Source organism: Macaca fascicularis, chromosome 4, assembly GCF_037993035.2.
Source record: "Macaca fascicularis isolate 582-1 chromosome 4, T2T-MFA8v1.1".
NCBI lineage: Eukaryota > Metazoa > Chordata > Mammalia > Primates > Cercopithecidae > Macaca > Macaca fascicularis.
In genome coordinates, this window is record NC_088378.1 from 146,458,677 (window position 1) to 146,480,623 (window position 21,947).

The 21,947-nt window shown below is 43.4% G+C and overlaps 1 protein-coding gene across 9 annotated transcripts in view; it reads right to left on the reverse strand.

Moving 5' to 3' along the window:
• Positions 1–6,710: 6,710 nt before the first annotated feature.
• LOC123572767 (butyrophilin subfamily 2 member A1) overlaps positions 6,711–21,947 on the reverse strand; it is a 31,639-nt gene continuing 16,402 nt past the window's right edge. For 3 of the 9 annotated variants that reach the window (XM_045389995.3, XM_074038699.1, XM_074038700.1), the window contains 8 exons: positions 18,499–18,587; positions 17,925–18,042; positions 16,805–17,152; positions 13,100–13,381; positions 11,224–11,445; positions 10,337–10,357; positions 10,215–10,241; positions 6,711–8,357 (listed from right to left, as the gene is read on the reverse strand). In XM_045389995.3, the coding sequence (XP_045245930.2) occupies positions 7,756–8,357; positions 10,215–10,241; positions 10,337–10,357; positions 11,224–11,445; positions 13,100–13,381; positions 16,805–17,152; positions 17,925–18,042; positions 18,499–18,519 (1,641 nt within the window). In that variant the 5' untranslated portion in view covers positions 18,520–18,587 and the 3' untranslated portion in view covers positions 6,711–7,755. Of the gene's footprint in view, positions 8,358–10,214; positions 10,242–10,336; positions 10,358–11,223; positions 11,446–12,311; positions 12,445–13,099; positions 13,382–13,727; positions 13,852–16,804; positions 17,153–17,729; positions 18,197–18,498; positions 18,652–21,947 lie in introns of those variants that run through there. The other 6 variants (XM_074038702.1, XM_074038701.1, XM_074038703.1 and 3 more) reach the window with 6 other exon arrangements.

The following is a 21,947-nucleotide window of genomic DNA, read 5'->3' on the forward strand; positions in this document are numbered from 1 at the left end:
GGGTCACAGCAGAGAAAGGTTGAAATGTTCATGGCACGTATCCCAGCAAACTCAGAGAGCATCAGGTTCACTCACCATTATAGGCCCAAGGTCTCTCTCCCCTACAATAAGAGAAAGTAGAGATGTCACCTTAACTTGCCATGTTTGAGTTTGCCACATTCCCTTACTTTTACATACATCTTATCTTTTTTTTTGACCATCTGTATCTTCTTCCTCTGCAGGTTCAATTCTCTCTACTGTGTCCTTCTTAATATCAAATCCAGGAACATCAGTCGAATGCTAGTGCATGGCAGTCACTTTGAGAGTTCCTTCCTGATGGTGTTCAGCTGATTCATTGGGAATGTATCTAAACTCTTGTACCTGGGCATAGGTGCCACCATGTCTATATGCATATATACGTGTGTGTGTGTGTGTGTGTGCGCAAGATCCTTCTACTTCAATCTGTAATTTCTTACCTTACCCTGAAAAGAATTTGGGAAATTTAATGAGCAATTTCAGGGAGTAGTTTTTGAAGCCAGTTAGAATAAATTGGTACCAACTGAACAACTGTTCAAGCCATTTTTGTTTATTAGGCACAGTCTCTTTTCTTATTTTTTTGTTCTTTATTATTTTCTATTCTTTTTCTTCTCTGGAGCCTATAGATTATGTAAAATGAAGAGTGAAGTTCCTACCATAGAGAATGCACTTCATCCACCTCTTCCCTCTTCCTTTACAAGTGTGCCCCTGGATATTCTTCAGTGCTTTGCAGGGCTATGGAGTTTTGTGGCCCTAGTAGAGAGAAATTGAAGGCATTTTTTCTTTGAGACTCGGCAAGAGAGAGAGAAAGAAAGGGAGAAAGAAACACTCCTCCTGGGTGTTACTCCAATGAGTCACACTCTTTGTCTTTTTTCTTTTCTTTTTTCTTTTTTTTGGCAATGACTAGGAATGGCACATTTATTTTCTTTCCTTAGTCAAAGGGATCTAAGACCACTTCCTAACCTTGGGGAAAAAGTTAAGAGTGGAAACTATTCAAGCACAGACAGTTATAGATTCAGATTCAGAGAAAATGTCAGAGAGACTTAACGAGACGCGTACTGGATAATTCTCCATCCTGCAATGGAATGAACAGGGAAGATGCATCAAGGCTCTTAAAGCAGGGACAGAAAGACATGCCTGGGTCCCTGGGGGAATGGAAACTTACTGAGTTCCTCCAGGAGCTTCTCTGGAAAATAAGCAGAGAAAATAATGAACTGTTACAGGTGAGGGAGTTCTCTAAAAAATAAACCTTAAAAACAACCCAGCTCTGGAGTGGGGATAGGCGTGAGGCCTTTGGGCTTTGGCCTGTAAGCTAGAGGTTCAGATAAACTCCCAGGGTCAGCTACCTCTTGTGATTCGTTCTTGCTTTATTGTGCTCCATGCCATTTCTCTCAACTCTTGCGCTCTTTTTCTTTCTGAACAGAGTCTTTTTTCCTCCTGCTGTTGCCACAGGAAGTAACGGGCTGCCCCGAGAAGCAGCAGCAAGATAGGCAGGGTCCCTGCCAGGGCAGCGATCCAGCTCTGGGCGCTCCTGAAGAAGGGGCTTGTGAAGGGAAGGGCTATGGGCCATGGGGGCCTGTGCACTCAGCCTCCCCAGACTGCAGTGCCCCAAGTGTTAGCTGCTCACCCCGGGTCACAGGGCACGGAATCTATCTCACGGGGTTAAATAATCTTTCTCATTCTAAAATCTCAGAGGACTGTGGGTAAGACTTTGATAAACCCCCACTAGAGGCTGCTACTATTACTTGTCTTGGTCTGCCTCTCATGTGAAAAGTGAGTGACTTGAGCAGATCAGACACAGTTTTTTCTATTTCAACTTTTTGATAGGTAACACATGTACATGGTTCAAAAATACATATATAAAAAGTCACACAAGTCTCCCATCCATCCAATCCTCCCTCCCACCCTCCCTTTCTTAGCTTCAAATCAGTCTGCTTAATATGATGCTTAGGGTGTCAATGCTGGCTCCTTTAGGTGACTAGCAGTGTGACTGTAGAGTAATTATTTAACCTCTCTATTCCTACTGCCCTTCTCTTTGAAATTGGGGTAATGTTAATACCTACCTCCTGAAGTTACAAGGATTAAATTAATAAAGTACCTGACACCTAGTGAGTGTTATGACATTGCTTGTTAACATAAAAAGTGTAAATAAAAATGTATTCTTGTTTTTCCTCTTATTTGCACTGAAGATAGCATTCCATACACACCACTCTGCATTTTGCTCTTTCTGTGCAAAGTCAATCTTGGAGATCCTTCCATATCAGTATAGAGATAATTTTCTCTTTTTTCTTTCACACTTGAGTGGTATCCACTGCGTGAAAGTTCCTTAGCTGTGAACATCTCCATAGTTTCTAACCTTGTGCAGTCATAATCAGTGCTATAAAAAATAACTTTTTACTTGGATCATCTCACATAAATGCAAGCTTATCTACCAAATAAATCCCCAGAAGTGGAATTTTGGATCACTAAAGATGTAATTTGGGTAGATAGTGCTATATAGCCCCCAATAAAAGTTATGCTAATGCACACCAAAAATAGTTACTAGTTAGTTGGACAAGTTCTTTAGCAGGAAAGAGGATACTGAAATGCTAGAAACTGAGCCAGTAGAGGATGGGAAGCTTGGGGAGAGAGGAAATGAGGAAAGATTTCTGAACAACAGTGGGGAGTTCCTCTGTAACAAGCAGCTGGAGTCCATAGGCATCCCGTGGTTTCACAGTCCAGTTGGGTCACCACTTAAGTCAATACAGCCCACATTAACACCTTCTGCTATGAAATCTTCCCCTCAAATTCCTCATAAAACATGCAGCAGTATTCTGAAACATCTGAACTAAAACACTCAGCAGACATTTATCTTTGTATTCTTCATGAAATGTGTTTTGTCTTTTTTTTTTTTTTTTTTACTAGTGTTTAAGTCATTTTTTACTTGAATCAGATGGTGTCATTTAATAAGGATTTTATGAGTTCTTGGTTTTTAAATTCCAGACTTTCCTTTTCTACATGTGAGATAGTTTTCATTTTAACTGGCATGTTATATGCACACAGAAACAAAGACTAGAGCAAAATAATGTAACGCAAGGGGAGAAAAGAAATGCACAAAGTAAAGAACATTCTCTCATAGAACAATGATCTGTTTTACAGGAAACAAATCTTGCCTTGAAATTTACACAGTGAGACTGTACATAACTCCATGAAAATAGCTATTTTTTAAGACATTTTTCATTCATGAGTATTTTCAAATTTTTCACACTGTACACATTTCTTAAAACATGATACCAGCAGCAACGGAAAATGAACGCCAATTTTAGTACATATGCGTTATCTACCTTAAGGTAACAAAAGTATGTGGCAAAACATATACCACTCACAGTGCTTCAAAATATGCATTTCTATTTAACCAGCGTTTGTTGTAGGAAATATTCCTAATAAGACTCATTCACTGTTTATAAATGTTCTGGTATGCATTCTTTATAGTGAAGTGTTAATACATCACATCTTATTTATTTTAGCAAATCAGTATATTTTCTGCATTTAATTATAAAACTTAACATAGTTTAAAAAATTTATTTGCAAATACACTTTTTCCATTTGGCACTATGGTGTGTTGCCTACCTAGCTGAATCTATAATGTCAGCTTATCCTAAGGCTGTCCATATACTTAATTCATGTAAGTGTTCATTTTAAGTAATGTGCTCATGGTGTACAGGAATTCGTATTTTGGAGGTGCTTGATCTATCTACAAAGAAAAATTAGATAGGAATTACTTTATTATGAAATGCTCCCAGAAGTCTTGTGTGTGTGTGTGTGTGTGTGTGTGTGTGTGTGTGTTTAAACGAATGTTAGACTTGTGTGCATGGAAGTAATTTAGGTACATCATTAATATAGTTTAAAAGTTGTACATGATAAGACACTTTGTTTTTACTGTATGTTTTTACTGAATGATCTATTCCCCATCCCAAGGCCAGCATGAATAAAATTAGGTTAAATGTAAATAATAATAATAATAATAATAATAATTGTATAGGCCTGGCGTGGTGGCTCATGCCTGTAATCCCAGCACTTTGGGAGACTGAGGCAGGCGGATCACCTGAGGTCAGGAGTTCAAGACCAGCCTGGCCAACTTGGCAAAACCCGTCTCTACTAAAAATACAAAAATTAGCTGGGCATGGTGGCATGCACTTGTAATCCCAGCTACCCAGGAGGCTGAGACAGGAGAATCGCTGGAACCTGGGAAACAGAGGCTGCAGTGAGCTGAGAATGCACCACTGCACTCCAGCCTGGGTGACAGAGCAAGACTCCATCTCAAAAAAACAAAAAACAAAAAACAAAAAAACCTGTATATTCATACAACAAAATAGATTGTATCCATTGGATAATATTCGTTAGGTTTTGGGGAAATGATGAATAAAAGGAAAAACACATACTGTTCCTAAAAGACACAAAACAAGGTGTAATGTATGGATCTAATGTTGTTAAAATTATAAATAATTGCCCTTCATGAAAAACACGATTCCTAAAGGCTGCAAGGAAATCTCTTTTATGACTGAAACATGCATTGTTTGTCTATCCCTCGCCTGTTGTATATGTATGCTGGTTCAGACATTTCTATATTTTTAATATTTCTGAAATGAACAGATTTACATATGAATCTATAAAGGACATCTCTTTTTAGAAATTCTTAGAATAGATGCCTTGAGTTGGCCAGAAGAGATTTTAAAGATTTTTTGCCCTTTTCTGACCACAATACATTCTTAAGAACATGCAATTAGAATATTTCTTGACCAAATCCCAAACTCTGCAGGTCTTTATTCTTTGTACTACTTCTCCACTTTCTGTGTGTCCACAAGTGTGTGTGCACACCCCCTCAGGCACACCCCTCAGACACCTGACACCTTTCTCTGCACAAGTACTCTCCCTGCATGCCCACTCACCACTCTCAGCGATTCAGCCCCTGTCCCCCCCGACATTGTAGCCCAGGCTCTCATCAACTTCTCCCACTTACCTCTTAGCATTCCCATCTGAAAATCACAGCCCACGGAAGAAAGGTGGTTAATAGTTCTCCATTCTTTCTATTATGGTTGAATCTCCATTTGGAAGATAGGAAAAAGAAAGCAGAGGCTGTCTGGTCATCGTGAGGAATAATAACAATCTCTCTTTGGAAGAATTAGTTTTTTGATTGGCTCGGAGGTGGTGTTTCTCATCAGTTGCTGGCCAGAAACCCCTGAGGAAGGCTAAAAGTACATTGAATTGTACACGTTGAAGAAAAATTCCTGCCTTACCTCCCTTAGTGTTTGTGTTTCTTTCTTTCATCCTTGTGTGTATATGAGTATTTCTATATATTTACTTGTCTTAAATCTTTTATCATAATGGAAATATCAGCAGAACAAAATGAGAAAAGATTTTAATGTGAAGAGAGAAAGATGTCCACTAATTAAAATGCTATTGTGGCAGTTTGCTACATTTGCTTGCATGAATATGGGTACATGCAGGAGGAGGAGATATTACTGCAGAGTCACATAAATATATGAATGGAAAGAAAACCAGACACAATACACCTTTTTTTTTTTTTTTTTTTTTTTTGAGACGGAGTCTCACGCTGTTGCCCAGGCTGGAGTGCAGTGGCGCGATCTCGGCTCACTGCAAGCTCCGCCTCCTGGGTTCACGCCATTCTCCTGCCTCAGCCTCCTGAGTAGCTAGGACTACAGGCGCCCGCCACCGCGCCCGGCTAATTTTTTTTGTATTTTTAGTAGAGACGGGGTTTCACTGTGGTCTCGATCTCCTGACCTTGTGATCCGCCCGCCTCGGCCTCCCAAAGTGCTGGGATTACAGGCTTGAGCCACCGCGCCCGGCCCCACTTTTTTTTTTTTTGAAACGGAGTTGCACTCTGTCACCCAGGTTGGAGTGCAGTGGCAGGAACTCGGCTTTATGAGCAGATTTATGAGCAGACATTTATTAAGGAAATTGGCTGATGTGAATATAGAGGCTAAGAAATCACACAACAGCCCGTCTGTAGGCTGGAGACCCTGGGATGCTGGTAGCATGGCTCATTTGAAGTCCGAAAGCCTCAGAACCAGGGAAGCTGGTTGTGTAACTCTCAGTCCAAAGCCAAAGGCCTGAGAACCCAGGGCCTCCTAGTACAAGTCCTGAAGTTCAAAGGCTGAAGAGCTAGGAGTTCTGATGTCCAAGGGCAGAAGAAGAAGAGTGTCTCAGCTCCAGAGGAGAGAAGAATTTGTCTTTCCTCTGCCTTTTGGTTCTATTGGGCCCCCAGCCAATTGGACGGGAGAATTTCCCACTGACTCACATGCCAGTCTCTTCTGGAAACACACTCACAGACACATCCAGAAATAATGTTGTACCAGTTGTCTAGGTATTCCATAATCCAGTCAAGTTGACATCTAAAATTAACCAGCACATGGATTAACTTCCAGGATCCACTATTCTAGTTTCCAAATGCGGTCTTGGGATTCCTAGCACGAACTCTGATATACTCTTAAGGAGTCCCCAGTGTTAACACTATTTTCACAATAATAATAATGAAACATTAACCATTTTTCATCTCATTCTCTCAGTAGGGTGCAGTAAAGTTTTTTTTTTTTGAGAAAATATGACCTATGATAAACCAATAGGTTTAATACAAAGGCAGATATGAGAATACAAACATCTTCTATTAAGCCAGACATTAGATTTGGAAAAAGTTAACCAGGAATAAAAGAACTTCTAGTTCTTTTATTGGGACACAATAGATTGCTTTTTCACAAAACATCCTGTTTATATTAAACTATAATTGATTTATTCATGCTATTTTAACATGAATTAAAAGATAACATTTCAAATTTTGTTTCAATGTCAAATGCCGTAACTATTAACAAATATTAACCCAAATAAACAAAAGTTCTTTAAGGTCCTCAATGGTTATTAAGTGTCTAAAGACATAATTAGATCAGGAAGTTTGAAGCCACTGGTGTCCCCATTGAACCTGAATGCTGACGTAGACCAGTTGCAGTACTTCCCTGCTCAACCAGGACCTCAAACCTCAACCACACTCAGGGACTAAGTACTGACTCATTGTTTATTGCAGGGACACGTAAGCCAAACCACATCCACACGAGTCCATGTTCTTCATTCATCTTCATCCCAGTTCAAGGCTTGTGGGTGTGTGTTGTGGAAATCCTGGGGTTGGGTGGAAATGAGTCATCATCTCCCAGGTCCCCTTAGCTGTTATGTTGGGGCTTATCCACCCTTACAACCTTGGTCCCTCCCAGCTGTCTGGTTCCACTTCCTCTATCTCTGACCTGCATATCTGGTTCCCTCTCCTCTCTGGTGGTCCTGTGGATTCCTCTCTCCTCTCTCATCCTGATGAACCCTGTTGGCCTCATTCCATGTCCATAACATCTGGTGCCAACTGGCATACTGGACTCAATGTGGTCACCTTGATGTTACATAGCAGGTTTGCTGCCCATCAACTTCGCACACTTTCTTCTTGGCCGGGAGCTATGACACAACTAGTTTCCTATGCGTGGATCCCATCCCATAGTTACAACCAAAGGAACTACTAAAGCCACAGCCTAGTGAGGAGGAGAAAACTGGGGCTAAGGGCTGGAGTGGGTGTGAAAGAGGCAGGTGGAAGCTGTTCTCTTACGTGACCAGAGGGGAGAAGGGCGTGTCTTCCACCAACAACATTGTGCAGTGGCTGCTGAGATGACGAGGGCTTGTCTACATGGCTGTGAGACCGGCGAATTGATTCTACAGGCTCTGATTGGTCCCCACTCTGTGAAGTATCAGACCCTCTTCAGGCACTGTGATCCCACTGGCTCCTGTGAGTGCCGGACAGATGAAGATGGGGCGGTCATCAGACCCTATCCTGAAGAAGGGCCTCACAGGCACAGAAAAGGCTAAACGAGGACATGTGTAGATGTGCGATCTGTCCCTCATGTTGTAGAAGGAGACATCTCCTGCTTCATAGTCCAGGAAGACGCCCACACGGCAAAGGGACTCCTTCAAAGGGAGAATCCTCTTAGGTGAGGACAGGGCCCGGTATTGCCCTTTACACATCTCCAAGGTCCAGAAGCCATTCCGAGGACGCAGCAGGACCTCCTCTTTCCTCTCAACACTGTCTCTGCAGACCCCCACAGTCCACTCAATCACGTTTTCCACCTCCACCTCCCAGTAATGTTTCCCTGAAGCGAAGCTCTCCCGGCCCAGGACACAAGGCTCACTGTTGAATCTCTCTGGGTTGTCAGGCACGCTCTCCCCTAGGTGCCTGAGGGGGCACCTTCTCACACTTCTCCGGTCCTCTGACAGCAAGAGATCAGGATGAGCGGTGTCTGGATCCAGGACCACATCGACTGCAAAGGAAGTCTCAGGTTTAGGCCTGGGGTCTCAGGAACCTGGGGGATTGTGTGGTTCCTGATTCCCAGAGAGGTCTCAGATATCTGTGGGGGGATCCCCAGGTAGTGGCCACTTCCATGAAGGCTCTCTGATCCTAGGCAGCTCACACACTGAGAATTACTGAAGCTGCCCTTCTATCTCTCCAGCAGTTCCCTCAGTTTGAGAAGAATTGGAGCTCTAAGAAATTCGGAAAGTTTAGCATATGAGGCAAAATTAATCATTCTTTCTCTCAGCGTTCTAAATCTGTGTTCCCTTTTCTATTCAAGACATAGGATCTCTGGCCAGGCACGGTGACTCACGCCTGTAATCCCAGAACTTTGGGAGGCCGAGGCGGGTGGATCACCTGAGGTCAGGAGTTCGAGACCAGCCTGGACAGCATGGTGAAACCCCATCTCTACTAAAAATACAAAAGTTAGCCTGGCATGGTGGTGCACGCCTGTAATCCCAGCTACTCAGGAGGCTGAGGCATGAGAATTGCTTGAACCCGGGAGGCAGAGGTTGCAGTGAGTCCAGATTGTGCCTCGGCACTCCAGCCTGGGTGACAGAGCAAGATATCATCTCAAAACAAACAAACAAACAAAAAAACAAAAACAAAACTCAAAACAAAGACCTATGATCTCTGGATTTTCTTTAGTTAGAAACTTTCCAACTTAGCTCAAACCAGCACAGAGGCTTTATGTCCTGCTCCTCCTCTCCCCAGTGGATCAAGTATGAGTTTTTCCCTTTACACTATCCCAGAGGGTAAAGGGTCTCTTCATTGGTCTTGTGTGTTCCTTTTACCAGATCACAACTGACTTAAATGACTGACAAGAGCACCCTTCAAAAAATAAAGAAGGAGAATAAATGTCCCCAAAAGAAAACCTGCTTCCTGAGGGATCTGTAGGCAAAAGTGGGGAGGAACAATTCCCATCCAGTTTTGCTTCAACAGTGTGGGTCTGATGTCTTCAGGTATCACTTCTGTAGGTATAAGAAATGCTCCGGACACTGGGCATTCTGCAGGCCTCTCCCATCTGTATTTATTCTTACTTATTCTGTCTACCTTTCTATTGTGTTAAAATGATTTCCTCCATTCCACAAGTAAATATGTCTGACTGTGACGATTTGCTATTTTGTCCCAAGTGGAAAGTGGCAATTTTGAAATTCACCTAAAGAGGAAAGGTCCATGCGTCATGGTATCTGGTAAAGCTTGGATTCTGTGGTGCTTATGGGCAGAGGGGCAGAATCATAAGATGAAAAGTGCTCACTGGGAGTGGGCAATTGGGTTCTGTGCTCTCCCACTCACCGGAACACCCTCCCCTGGCAGGCTATACACAAAGTATCAGTGCTCTCTTAGGAGCAGAAAGGCATTTCTTGTCACCTATTGGTACACCCTTTTGTCAGGCTTACTAGGGACCCTCATGGCCTCTTCCCCGCATGGGTCTTCAACTTGGCACAGTCTACACCATCCCCAGGATATAAGCTGCTTAAGACAGCATTGTCTTTTTTCAAATTTATCCAAGATCAAAGAGCAACAACTACTGAAACGTAACTCTTAGGAAGGCTACTATATATGGGACACTTCCGGTAATCATGTATTAAATTATTCCAAAAGAGAAAGGATCCTGGGATGTAAACCATAGGGTGGATTGAGAGATGTCAGGATTCCCTCACAGAAGAGCCATGATGCATCATTGCTGGGACACTGTTGATGAACTGACCCCAGCTCCCTGCTGTCCCTGCCTAGCCCTGGTCCCCTTGCCCATCTCCTCTAAGGAGTCCTGTTAGCTGGCTAGAGGGAGAAAGCTGAGATCTAAGGGAACATCAGAGACACTCACCGGCATGTAAAACTGTTCTTCTCCATCCTGCAAGGGACAGACAGAGGCGAATGTCATGAGATGTTGCTAACTGAGCAGAACTCAAATTGTATATGGAGTAGTTCAGGAAAGGCTAAACTTACGCAATTCTTCTTGAAGTTGCTCTGAAAAACAACAGAAAGAAAATCATGTCTTCGACAGAAGAACTAAAAGAAGTTGGGTTTAGGCCGGGCGCAGTGGCTCAAGCCTGTAATCCCAGCACTTTGGGAGGCCGAGACGGGCGGATCACGAGGTCAGGAGATCGAGACCATCCTGGCTAACACGGTGAAACCCCGTCTCTACTAAAAAAATACAAAAAAACTAGCCGGGCGAGGTGGCGGCGCCTGTAGTCCCAGCTACTCGGGAGGCTGAGGCAGGAGAATGGCGTAAACCCGGGAGGCGGAGCTTGCAGTGAGCCGAGATTGAGCCACTGCACTCCAGCCTGGGCGACAGAGCGAGACTCCGTCTCAAAAAAAAAAAAAAAAAAAAAAAAGAAGTTGGGTTTATAGTAAAAATGCAGGAACTGTCCTTTCTATGAACAGCAACATCTCCCTTGCCTCATGCCTAGGGCACTGTTAGAAACCAGAAATGATATGTCATCAGGTGGTGGGTAGTGCCGGTACATTGTTATACTTGCTTTTGCTCAACCATGTAGTACTTCATGTAGCCAGATGAATGGATGCAAGGTGGGCAGAGTGAAAGAACAAAAGCTCTGAGAGATTCATTCCAAGGACGTCAGAGTTCCAAGTCCTTGCTGCTGCTGTGCATTTCCTGTCTCTTCCATATGCTGGTACCTGGGAGAGTGGTGTCTTTTCTATGGTGCTGAACTGTCCTCCTACTCTTTTACTTTTTTTTTTTTTTTTTAATTAAACGGGGTCTCACTTTATTGCCCAGGCTGGTCTCGAAATCCAGGGCTCAGGTGATCTGCCTGCCTCAGCCTTCTACAGTGCTGGGATTCAAGCCATAAGCCACCATACTCAGCCTCTTTTACCTTTTACTTGAAGTTCTTTCTCTTTTTGCACACGTTCCTTCTCCAGTTCCTTTTCAGCAATTTCTCTTCTTTTCCATTCAGACTCCATTTCCCCTGACAGAATCTTTGTTTCCTTTTGGAGTCTGTTGATCCAGTAGATGCATACGGCAATGATTATCATCAGAAAGACCACAATGATAGGCAGGGCCACCACACAGGGAGACATGCTGGGCATAAAGGATTCTGAAAAGGCAGCCAGAAATGTCCACTTAGTTTGAAACAGAACATCTGGGGTAAGAGTGCCCTTAGGAGCACAGCTGAAGGGCTCCTCAGCCACCTGCTCTGTTGCTTTCTCCCTCAGAAAACTCAGATGGAGAAAGTGATGCTGGCTCAGATCTGGCTGACACCTCAGTGGCTTCCAGGGCCAAGGACCAGAGGTAGCAAACCAGTCACCATGGGAAGGGCCAGGGTGAATAAAGCTAACCCGTCATGCTGAGTCAGCACAGCCACCACCCTCCCTCAAGCTACCATCACTCACGCCTGGAATACTGCAGTGCCCTCCTTCTTATTCTGCCCTCACCTTCTACAGTCTATTCTCAACAGACCAGTCCAAGTGTAATCATGTTAATTCTTAGCTCAAAACCTTCCAATGCTTTCCATGTCACTCTCCCTAAAAACCAAAGACTGTTTGTGGCTTATGATGCCATATAGAATGTGTTTTCATTGTCTCTGTGAATTCATCTCCTCTCACTTCCTGCACTCACTCCATTTCAGCCACACCAGCATCGCCTTCTGGGGGTCCTAGAAGCTGCCAGGGATGTTCTTTCCCCAGGTCCTTTGCATATGCTTTTCCTGTAGCTGGTTGCTCAGTTCTTAAGCATCTGATGATTCCTTACCATCAGACGGGATGGCTCAATTCCCATCTCTACAGCGAAGTCTTCCCTGACCATTCTGTTAAGAATCGCAATGTCTCACACTGCCTCTTTATTCCTTCCTTGCTTAATGTTTCCTATAGATGTTCATCACCATCTGATAGAATATATGGTTAACTAATTATTTAATCACTTTTTGAGGGAAGAGTTCTTGATATAATTTGTTCAATTATTTACCTTTGGTTTCTAGAACAGTGTCTTGACATATGATATGCTTCTTGACCATTTGTTGAATGAATTACGAGTATGTGTCAATAGGGAATTTCCGCGGCTCTATCCCGTAGAAAATCCCCTGTGCAGGAAGGGATGGCTGCAGCATACAGGAACACCAAGTGTAGAGAGTCACTTATCCACACCACCCTCCATGTGTTATGGTTGTTTTCAAAGTCTAAAAATTGCTGGCCGGGTATGGTGGCTCACGCCTGTAATCCCAGCACTTTGGAAGGCTGAGAAAGGTGGATCGTTTGAGGTCAGAAGTTCGAGAGCAGTCTGGTCAACAAGGCGAAATCCCCATCTCTACTAAAAATACAAAAATTAGCTGGGTGTGGTGGCGTGTGCCTGTAGCCCTAGCCTTCGGGAGGCTGAGGTATGAGAATTGCTTGAACCTGGGAGGCAGAGGTTGCAGTGAGCCAAGATTGTGCCACTGTAGGCTAGCCTGTGTGACAGAGCGAGAACTGGTCTTAAAAAAAAAAATATGTTGCCGCAGCCTGAGGACCTTATCGGGGGAAAAACAACAACAACAAACCAGGTTCACCCTCAGAGAAGAGGCTCCTACTCCTGAGTTTTGGGACTCTTTGATTCTCCTTTTGTGAGAAGTGGAGAGGCCTCAGCTCAGCTGCAGCCTCCTGGTCCTCAGGGCCCAGGACCATTCCACCCACACTGCTGCCCCCATCCCTGCTCTGGGCTCCATCTGTGTGCTGAGGATCCCCATGCACCCAATGAGTCTCAGAGGGCAGAGAACTAACCTGGAATAAAAATGACACTTTCTTTCTTCTGGCCGAGCAGGGTGTCACTGATAGAGCAGGACATGTTCCTCATCGACTTATCTCTGATGATCACAGCTGTGGTGACCATGAAGAGGCCGTCTGTGTCAGGGGTCACGACCTCCTTCAGGGCAGGCACAATCCCACCGTAGGGGTCCCTCCACACTGTGAGGGGCTTTGGGTACCACCCTCTAGATATGCACTCCAGCCGGATGCCCCCGTCCTCGTGGCCCCTCATTTCAACGAGGGGCTTAGAGCCCAGTCCTGTGTAGAGATACCAGAGTTCAGACAAGAATCAGTGCCTTTTGCATCTCTTCTGTGCCTACTGCATCTCTTCTGTGAAACTAGAAAGTAAAGGTGAAAAAGAGGGAGGTAGGAAGCAAGAAATAGGAAGGAGGAAAAAAAGGAGGAGGGTAAGGAAGAAAGAACGTTGATGTTAGAGAATACCAGGAGACCAATGGGCCACATAAACTGTGAGTTCTCTAAGAGCAAACGATCCCATTGTGCCCTTTTCTTTGTGGTCCACGTACAGACCCCATCACAGCACCAAACATCTATCTGTCTGCTATAAATGCTTATTCAATTTATCCTGCCAGACTAATTTTCTCACTTCAAGATGGGTGTGTCGACTCCAACTTCAAACAGGCAGGTTTTGGATTTCACTTTCTGCTTCTGGGACGACTTCTCAGTAGACCTCAGCTTCCAGAAGCTCTAGAGTAATAATGACAAGGACGAAAGTCTGCCAGGCGGGCAGAATCCTAAGAAACCTTTTGATCCAAAGACGCTGACCCTTCTGTCTAGTTCAGAACTTCACATAACCACCGCTCTCTACCACCCATAGGAGGTGATGGTTTTTGGGAAACTTGACAAGATCTAGCCTGCAAAGCCAACTCTAATCCTAATTCACACTATTTACCTCCCAGAGGCTCCATCCATTAGGCAGTATTGCTTTTCTTTTTTAGAGACAGGGTTTGAGCTCTGTTGTACAGGTTGGAGCACAGTGGCAAAATCATAGCTCGCTGTGCCTTGTACTCCTGGGCTCAAGAGATCCTCCCACTTCAGTCTCCCAACTAGCTAGGATTACAGGCATGTTCCACCATTCTTGGCTAACATGTTGCCCAGGCTGGGTGGTTTTCTTATAGTACTTTGAGAACATCAATTTATTAGAAAGATCTGGATAATCCAGGGACTAAGATAACCATACTACCTTTCCAATATCAGAGATCATCACCAAAAATTTTAAGAAACTAGACTCACCCTAACTACAATTCATCTTTAAATGAATCTTCCATAAAAGTGAACACTGGGTATGAAAGAGCTGCAAAAGCGTAGTCCTGGGAGACCGTTCAGCCATGTGGGACCACCTAAACTTCTCTGAGTTATTCCTTTATAAAGTCTCCCAAAGAATTTTACCAAAGACAGGAAATTAAACCAAAAACTTAAGTCTGGTGTTTTGGCTCAATTTAATAATAAAAAAAATTTTTTTGACACGGTCTCACTGTATCACCTGAGCTGGATTGCAGAGGCATGATCATAGCTTACTGCATCCTGGACTTCTGAGGCTCAGGTGATCCTCCAACCTCAGCCTCCCAAGTAGTTGAGACTACAGGCATGTGCCACCATGCCCAGCTTTTTTTTTTTTTTTTTTTTTGCATCTTTTTGTAGAGACTGGATTTCACCATGTTGCCCAGGCTTACTGTAATTTTTTTTTTTTTTAAGACAAAATCTTGCTCTGTAGCACAGGTTAGAGTGAAATAAATGGTACGATCTCGGCTGACTGCAACCTAGGCCACCTGAGTTCCAGTGATTCTCTGGCTCAGCCTCCCAAGTAGCTGGGACTACAAGCATGTGCCAGCATGCTTGTATAATTTTTGCAGTTGTAGTTGAGAAGGGGTTTCACCATGTTGGTCAGGCTAATCTCGAGCTCCTGACCTCAGGTGAGCCACCCGCCTTGGCCTCCCAAAGTGCTAGGGTTATAGGCATGAATTACCGCACCGAGCCCAGGGTCACTTTAATTTTTATCAAGAGAAAAAACTACTTGTACATTTAAAGGCTCAGTAGAATAAAAATTAAAATAACTTAGCAAATTGGAAAACAAAGTTCTTCAAAACATTCCATGAGGTCCAATACAGGCAAGCATGACAAAATAGATTTAAGGGCAAAATCAGCCACCAATAAACCTAACAAAGAGAATACAGTAAACAAAAAGTCCTACGCAACCCAATTCAGAGTGGGGAAAGCCAGGCCAGTGTCAGTTTTACAGGCAAAGAATGGCAGATTCCTGCCGCACAGAAACCATAACTGGTCAAACCTAGAGCGCTGCTATGAACACAGTGAGGACTCAGTGTCAAGAAACCCTCCTTTCATGATATTGTGTTTTAATCAGATGCAAGGTTGCCTTTGTGTGTAGCAAAGATGGGGTCTCTTACCTGTTATGATTTGAGGCCCCCAGGGAAGGACCCAATTCCCTAGTCTGCACATCCTCTGGTCTGATGGAGTGAAATGCCACCACAGATTATCCTGCTCCCGAAAGGCTTTTTCAGTCCTCAAACATATCTGTTTGTTGTTGTTGTTTAATATTTGATACAGAGTCTTGCTCTGTCGCCCAGGCTGGAGTGATGTGGTAAGATCTTGGCTCCCTGCAACCTCTGCCTCCTGGGTTCAAGCAATTCTCATGCCTTAGGCTCCCAAGAAGTTGAGATTACAGGCACATTCCACAAAGCCTGGCTAATGTTTTTGTATTTTTAGTAGAGATGGGGTTGCACCATGTTGGCCAGGCTGGTCTTGAACTCCTGGCCTCAAGAAATCCACCTGCCTCTGCTTCCCAAAGTGCTCGTATTACAGGTGTGAACCACTGCGCCTGGCCCAGATATACCTTTTAAAGCATAATACACTAACCCCAAAACTGAAGTAATCACTTAATGTCATTTTAACAAACTCCTAGAAATCCCAGTTTAAATGCATTTTTATGTTGAAGGCTTCCCTATTACCTCCCAGTGAACTTTTTAGTCTTTCTCTATGGAGTTAGCAGGAACTATGTATAGTTTTGCTTCTGTATTTCGTCTTGCTTTAATGAAACCATCTATTTACAATAAGTCACTCTCTCTGCAATCAGCATTTTGGGAAAGAAGAAGTCAGGGTTAATATTTATCAGGAAGTAAGATTTGATATGTCGCCGTTCTCTGGGTAATCGTTGTTGATTCCAGTTGTCTTGGAACAATTATTGACAGTGTCTCCTCTCACTATCAGAAGTGCAACCTGGGAGGCAGAGGTTGCAGTGAGACGAGATTGTGCCAGCGAGGGTGCAACAGAGCAAGACTCTGTCTCAAAAAGAAAAAAAAAAAAAAAAAAGAAGTGCACAGTTCAATGCTAAAGCATGCATAAGACTTTTCTTCTGAGAGTGACCATTTTCCCCTGCTCACGGCCTCAGCTGAATTCTGCGTGTGCTTCTCAAGAAGTGAAGCACTTGGTTTAGCAGGGCAAACCCACTCATGTGGCCCTTGTGCAGGAGCAAGGATTTTTCCCTGGAATTCCGTTTCCACAGGGAGAGTGTCCCTGTGGAATCTCTCTGTGGAAATGGGATTCCAGAGAAAAATTTGCTGGTCTGCAATGGGCATGAGGTTGGGAGAGAAACCTTCCCCAGAGTCACACTGTGCCAAAGTAACAAAGCAAAATGAAGCAACGCACCTGCCACCATGAGGTGCAGGATGGCCTCATCGTAGGACCTGCCTTCTTGGAAGTAACAGCGGTAGGTGCCGTTCTCCTGAGCTGTAACGTTGTGTATGATCAGGGCCACGCTGCCCCTGCTGATGTCTTTGCTCACAAAGGTGGTTCTTCCTCGGTACTCCTCCATCTGCTCCTCTGTTCTCTCCCTTCCACCCTTATACACAAACACTGCTGGGGAGAACTGAGACCGGAACCACCGCACCTCCATGTCCTCAGCATTTTTCTCGGGTGACAGATGGCAGCGTAACATAGTGTTTTCTCCCACCTTGGCCAGGATGGGATCAGTGGGCCCCACGACAGTAAACTGGGCTGTTCAACAAAGGGGTAGAGTCAGACAAAGACATCAGCCATCACATTTCTAAGGCAGAAAGGGAAGCAGATATTCCAGGGATAAACATATTCTTTCCATGGCCATAGGGTCTCTTTGGGTGAGAAATCTGGGGACCAGTAGCTGTGGGTGTCAATAGCACCCCTGGGTGCAGTAACTATAAAATATGCTTCTGCTTCATGAAGGAAACCCTGGGGAGCCCGCCCTGAGCACCCTCTGTGCACCCTGTGTCCTTGAGGGGTTTTTCCTCCATTCCCCAATCCTGCGCTGTGCCTGAATGTAGTGTAAACTTGAGCCATGCAATAGAACACCTACCCACTAGCTAGTTCCAGTTGAAATTAGTTGTAAGTGTAAAATACACACAGGATTATTAAGATTTAAAATTTCAAAATATTGACTATCTCATTGGTAATATGGTATATTAACTAAGTATTTAAATATTCATGTTTGATTATTTGGGGCAAAACAAAATATAGTATACAAACTTATTTCATATTTCTTTCCACTTTTTAAAATAAAAAGTAAAACTTAATTTTTTTAAAAAACATGCAATTGTACCTGCAATTGTACAATTGGCCTCTGTGCCTCACTGTATTTCTTTTGGACAGTGCTGGTGTAAATTCAGTGAACATGTTCAAAATTAAAGGATAAGTCAACAACTCCATAGTCCTTCTTTCTTTTTTTCCCTTTGCAGACTACATAGTTGATGTTCCTTTCTGATAGGTAACAGCAGCAAGTGGGACACATCGTTACCTGAGACCAGTGCACACAGTCGGAGAAGAAGGAGGAGGAGGATGAGGGAGGCTGGCAGGGAGAAGTGCAGGGCAGCAGCTGGTTCCATGAGCACCCAGGGCAGGCAGGGACGGGAAGCCTAGGGTTACAGAGCAGAATCAGCCTAGGAGTCTTGGCACCTCAGTGCTGGTCGGGCCCAACCTCTCCCGTTACTCAAGTAGGTCTCATCAGTGCCCCAACGTCATGGAGTCCCCTGCATCCGAGAGCTGAGGTATCTCCTGAGAGAGGGATTCCTTAAACATTCCATGAAATAAGCCATCAATGCCAAGATCAAGGGGGCGTTTTTCTGCCCTCCTCGGCTGACTTCTCTGGCCAGAATCTGGTTTCTTCAGTTGTCGCTGGATTCTATCACACCCTCCTCCCTTCACTTCCTCCTCCCCGAGACCCAGGCTGGGTCACCCGAGGCTAAGCCAGGCCAGGCCGCACCTACCCACCAGTGGGCTTCCCCTCTCCCAGAACCCCATCTCATGTCCACAGGAGATCCTGCTTCCCTCACCTCCTGTGCCCACCCTGGAGCCTCCCCTCCCTTTCCTACCTTCGAGAATTGACGTTGCATTTTCTTTTCTCCTCTGGTTCTCAAATTAAGGGAGGAGACCACCCCTCATATTGTATTATGCCCGATTTCTGCCTCCAAAGAAAGAGCAAGTAAAAATTAAAGGCAGAAATGCAATCCATAGGCAGACAGCTCAGTGCTGCACCCTGGGCCTGGTAGTTAAAGATTAACCCCTGACCTAACCCGTTATGTTATCTATAGATTCCAGGGGTTGTATGGAAAAGCATTGTAAAAATTCCTGTCCTGTTCTGTTCCGTTCTGATTACCGGTTCTGTTCTGTTCTGATTACCATTTTTGAAAAAAAAGAGAGGATGTTTGCAACAAGTGAAAAAAGTTAAGGCATGTCAAAGAATTAAGTCGTAAGAAAATGGTTATAAAAAGAAATTCATGCAAGAAATGTTGTATAATTTAAAAGTAAGTAGGCATCCTAAATGTAAAACTATTAAATAAACAGTTTATGTACAAGGTATATAAGAAAAGTAAAATATACTTTTGGTAGAATAATTATAAGGAGGCATAAGAATGTAAAGTTGTACCTACATTAAAAGGTTAAAAATATGTATATTTTGTTTTAAAGGTTTAATCAAGTTTTAAAATGTTAATTGGAAACAAAAATTCTGTGTGTAAACATTGACTAAAGTTAAAGAGGTATCATCCAGTTTTTCTGTAAACTGGACATTAAAATAAAAACATAACAGGTTTTTCTTAAAGTACCAACCTGCTCTTTAGCAAAAATTATAAAAGGTTAAAAAGAGTCTATAAAATCTTATCTTATGGTCAAACATTAAAAATTGGATAAATATGTCTACAAGGTTTTATTAAAATTGGGTTTAACATTAATAACACCCTAATATAAAGGTAAAATTTAGCTTATCTGGTATAAAAATCATACAGGAAGCATTGTTAAATGTAAAATAGTATTTGACTTTCTTTGGTTTAAAAACTAATAAAAATAGGTGTTAAAGAAAATTTCTCAGTAAAAAGGTACTGAGGACAATAAAGTCCACTGCCAAAGTCCCCACATTGAAAACAAAAGGTCAATTTCTTAAAAATTATATACTTGGTTTAGTCTTTTAGCACATGTACCACCCCTAGAATTTCCGGTAAATCAGCACCAGCCTGAAGATCATGTTCTCATCAAAGGGTGGAAAGAAGAAAAACCCCAGCCAGCCTGGGAAGGACCCTACCTTGTGCTGCTAACTACCAAGACTGCTGTTCATATAGCAAAAAAGGATGGACTTATCACACCGCAGTCAAGAAAGTGCCACCCCCTCCAGAGTCGTGGGCCATAGTCCCAGGGGAAAACCCTACCAAACTAAAGCTAAGAAAAATTTAACTCTTTTCATCTATTCTGTTACTCTTTCTTCTTTCCTCATTCTATTACTGACCATCTAGTTATTAACATAACCAAGTCAATTTCGCCTCAAACTACTGCATTTAATGCTTGCCTTGTTATACCCTGTGGAGACTTGCCAAGTCAAAGACAGCTTTCTATTTCAGAAAAGTACTTCTGTCCTTCCTGACTCTCCTCAGACTGGGCAATAGTAAAGTATTTGAGACTCCATCTCAAAAAAAAAAGGATCAAATATTCCATCTGCACGTTAAACATAAGCAATTGTTATGCTTCTGCACATGGCAGGCCAGAGGCCCAGATTCACCCCTTCCACTAAGGTGGTCCTCCAGTCGACCAGGCATAGGTTGTATGGTAGTTCTTTTCCAGGAATCTACAGCTTGGAGTAGTAAGTCATGCCAAGCTCTCACTTCTATATCCCGAAGTCCGGCACCCTGTGGGTCAGCCCCTGAGGGCCATCCAGCTTCCATCTCCCAACACTAAGTTCACTTCGTGTCTCTCACGAGAAGGAGGAAACTTAGCATTCCCTGGAGACCTGAAGGGATGCAATGAGCTTAAGAATTTTCAAGAGCTTATCAATCAGTCAGCCCTTTCTCATCCCCGAGTGGATGTGTGGTGGTATCGTGGTGGACCTTTACTGGGCACTCGGCCAAATAACTGGAGTGGCACTTGTGCTTTAGTCCTTTTGGCTATCCCTTTCACCCTGGCATTTCATCAACCAGAGGGAGGAAAAATAAGACATCGTAAAGCAAGAGAAGCCCCTTATGGGTCTTTTGACTCTCACATCTATTTAGATGCAATTGGAACCCCGCAAGGAATATCAGATAATTTTGAAGCTTGAAATCAAATAGCTACAGGATTTAAGTCAATATTTTAGTAGATGACAGTTAATAAAAATGTAGATTGGATAAACTACATCTATTACAACCAACAGCAATGAGTTTTTCATGAGTTAAAAGAAAAACTCAGATCGGCCCCAGCCCTGGGGCTACCTGACCTGACAAAACATTTTACACTCTATGTGTCAGAAAGAGAAAAAATGACAGTTGGAGTTTTAACTCAGACTGTGGGGCCCTGGCCAAGGCCAGTGGCTTATCTCTCAAAACAACTAGACAGGGTTTCCAAGGGCTGGCCCCCATATCTAAGGGCCCTGGCAGCAATGGCCCTGTTAACACAAGAAGCAGATAAGCTAACTCTTAGGCAAAACCTAGACATAAAGTCCCCCCATGCTGTGGTGACTTTAATAAATACCAAAGGACATCATTAGCTAATGAATGCTAGACTAACTAGATACCAAAGCTTGCTCTGTGAAAATCCCCACATAACCATTGAAGTTTGCAACACCCTAAACTCTGCCACCTTGCTCCCGGTATCAGAGAGCCTAGTTAACATAACTATGTAGAGGTATTGGACTCAGTTTATTCTAGTGGGCCCTACCTCCAAGACCATCCTTAAACATCAGTAGACTGGGAGCCATACGTGGATGGGAGCAGCTTCGCCAACCCCTGCAAAGCGACTCTGAAAAAGACAACAAGCCCTGCTCCAGTCACACCCAGAAACTGACTGGTCTATGCAAGGCCGAAGCATGAGGAAACTCATTGCGGGATTCATTTTTCTTAAAATTTGTACTTGTACAGTAAGGACTTCAACTGATCTTCCTCAGACTGAGGACTGTTCCCAGTATATGCATCAAGTCACTGAGGTAGGACAAAAGATTGCTACAGTCCTATTATTTTATGGTTATTATAAGCGTACTGGGACTCTAAAAGAAACTTGTTTGTATAATGCTATTCTATCCAAGGTATGTAGCCCAGGAAATAACCAACCTGATGTGTGTTATGACCCATTTTAAGCCTCCCATGATCACAGTTTTTAAAATAAAATTAAAGACTAGTCCTTTTCTAGGTGATAAAAGTAAAGTAATAGCTAGGACAGAAGAAAGAGGAGTCCCCAAGCATATAACCCTAAAATTTAATGCTTGTGCCACTATCAATAGCAATCGGCATGGAATAGGAGGCGGTTCTTTAAATTGAGAAACAAAAAGTTATACAGCAGGAAATAAGTATATCTGCCATGAATT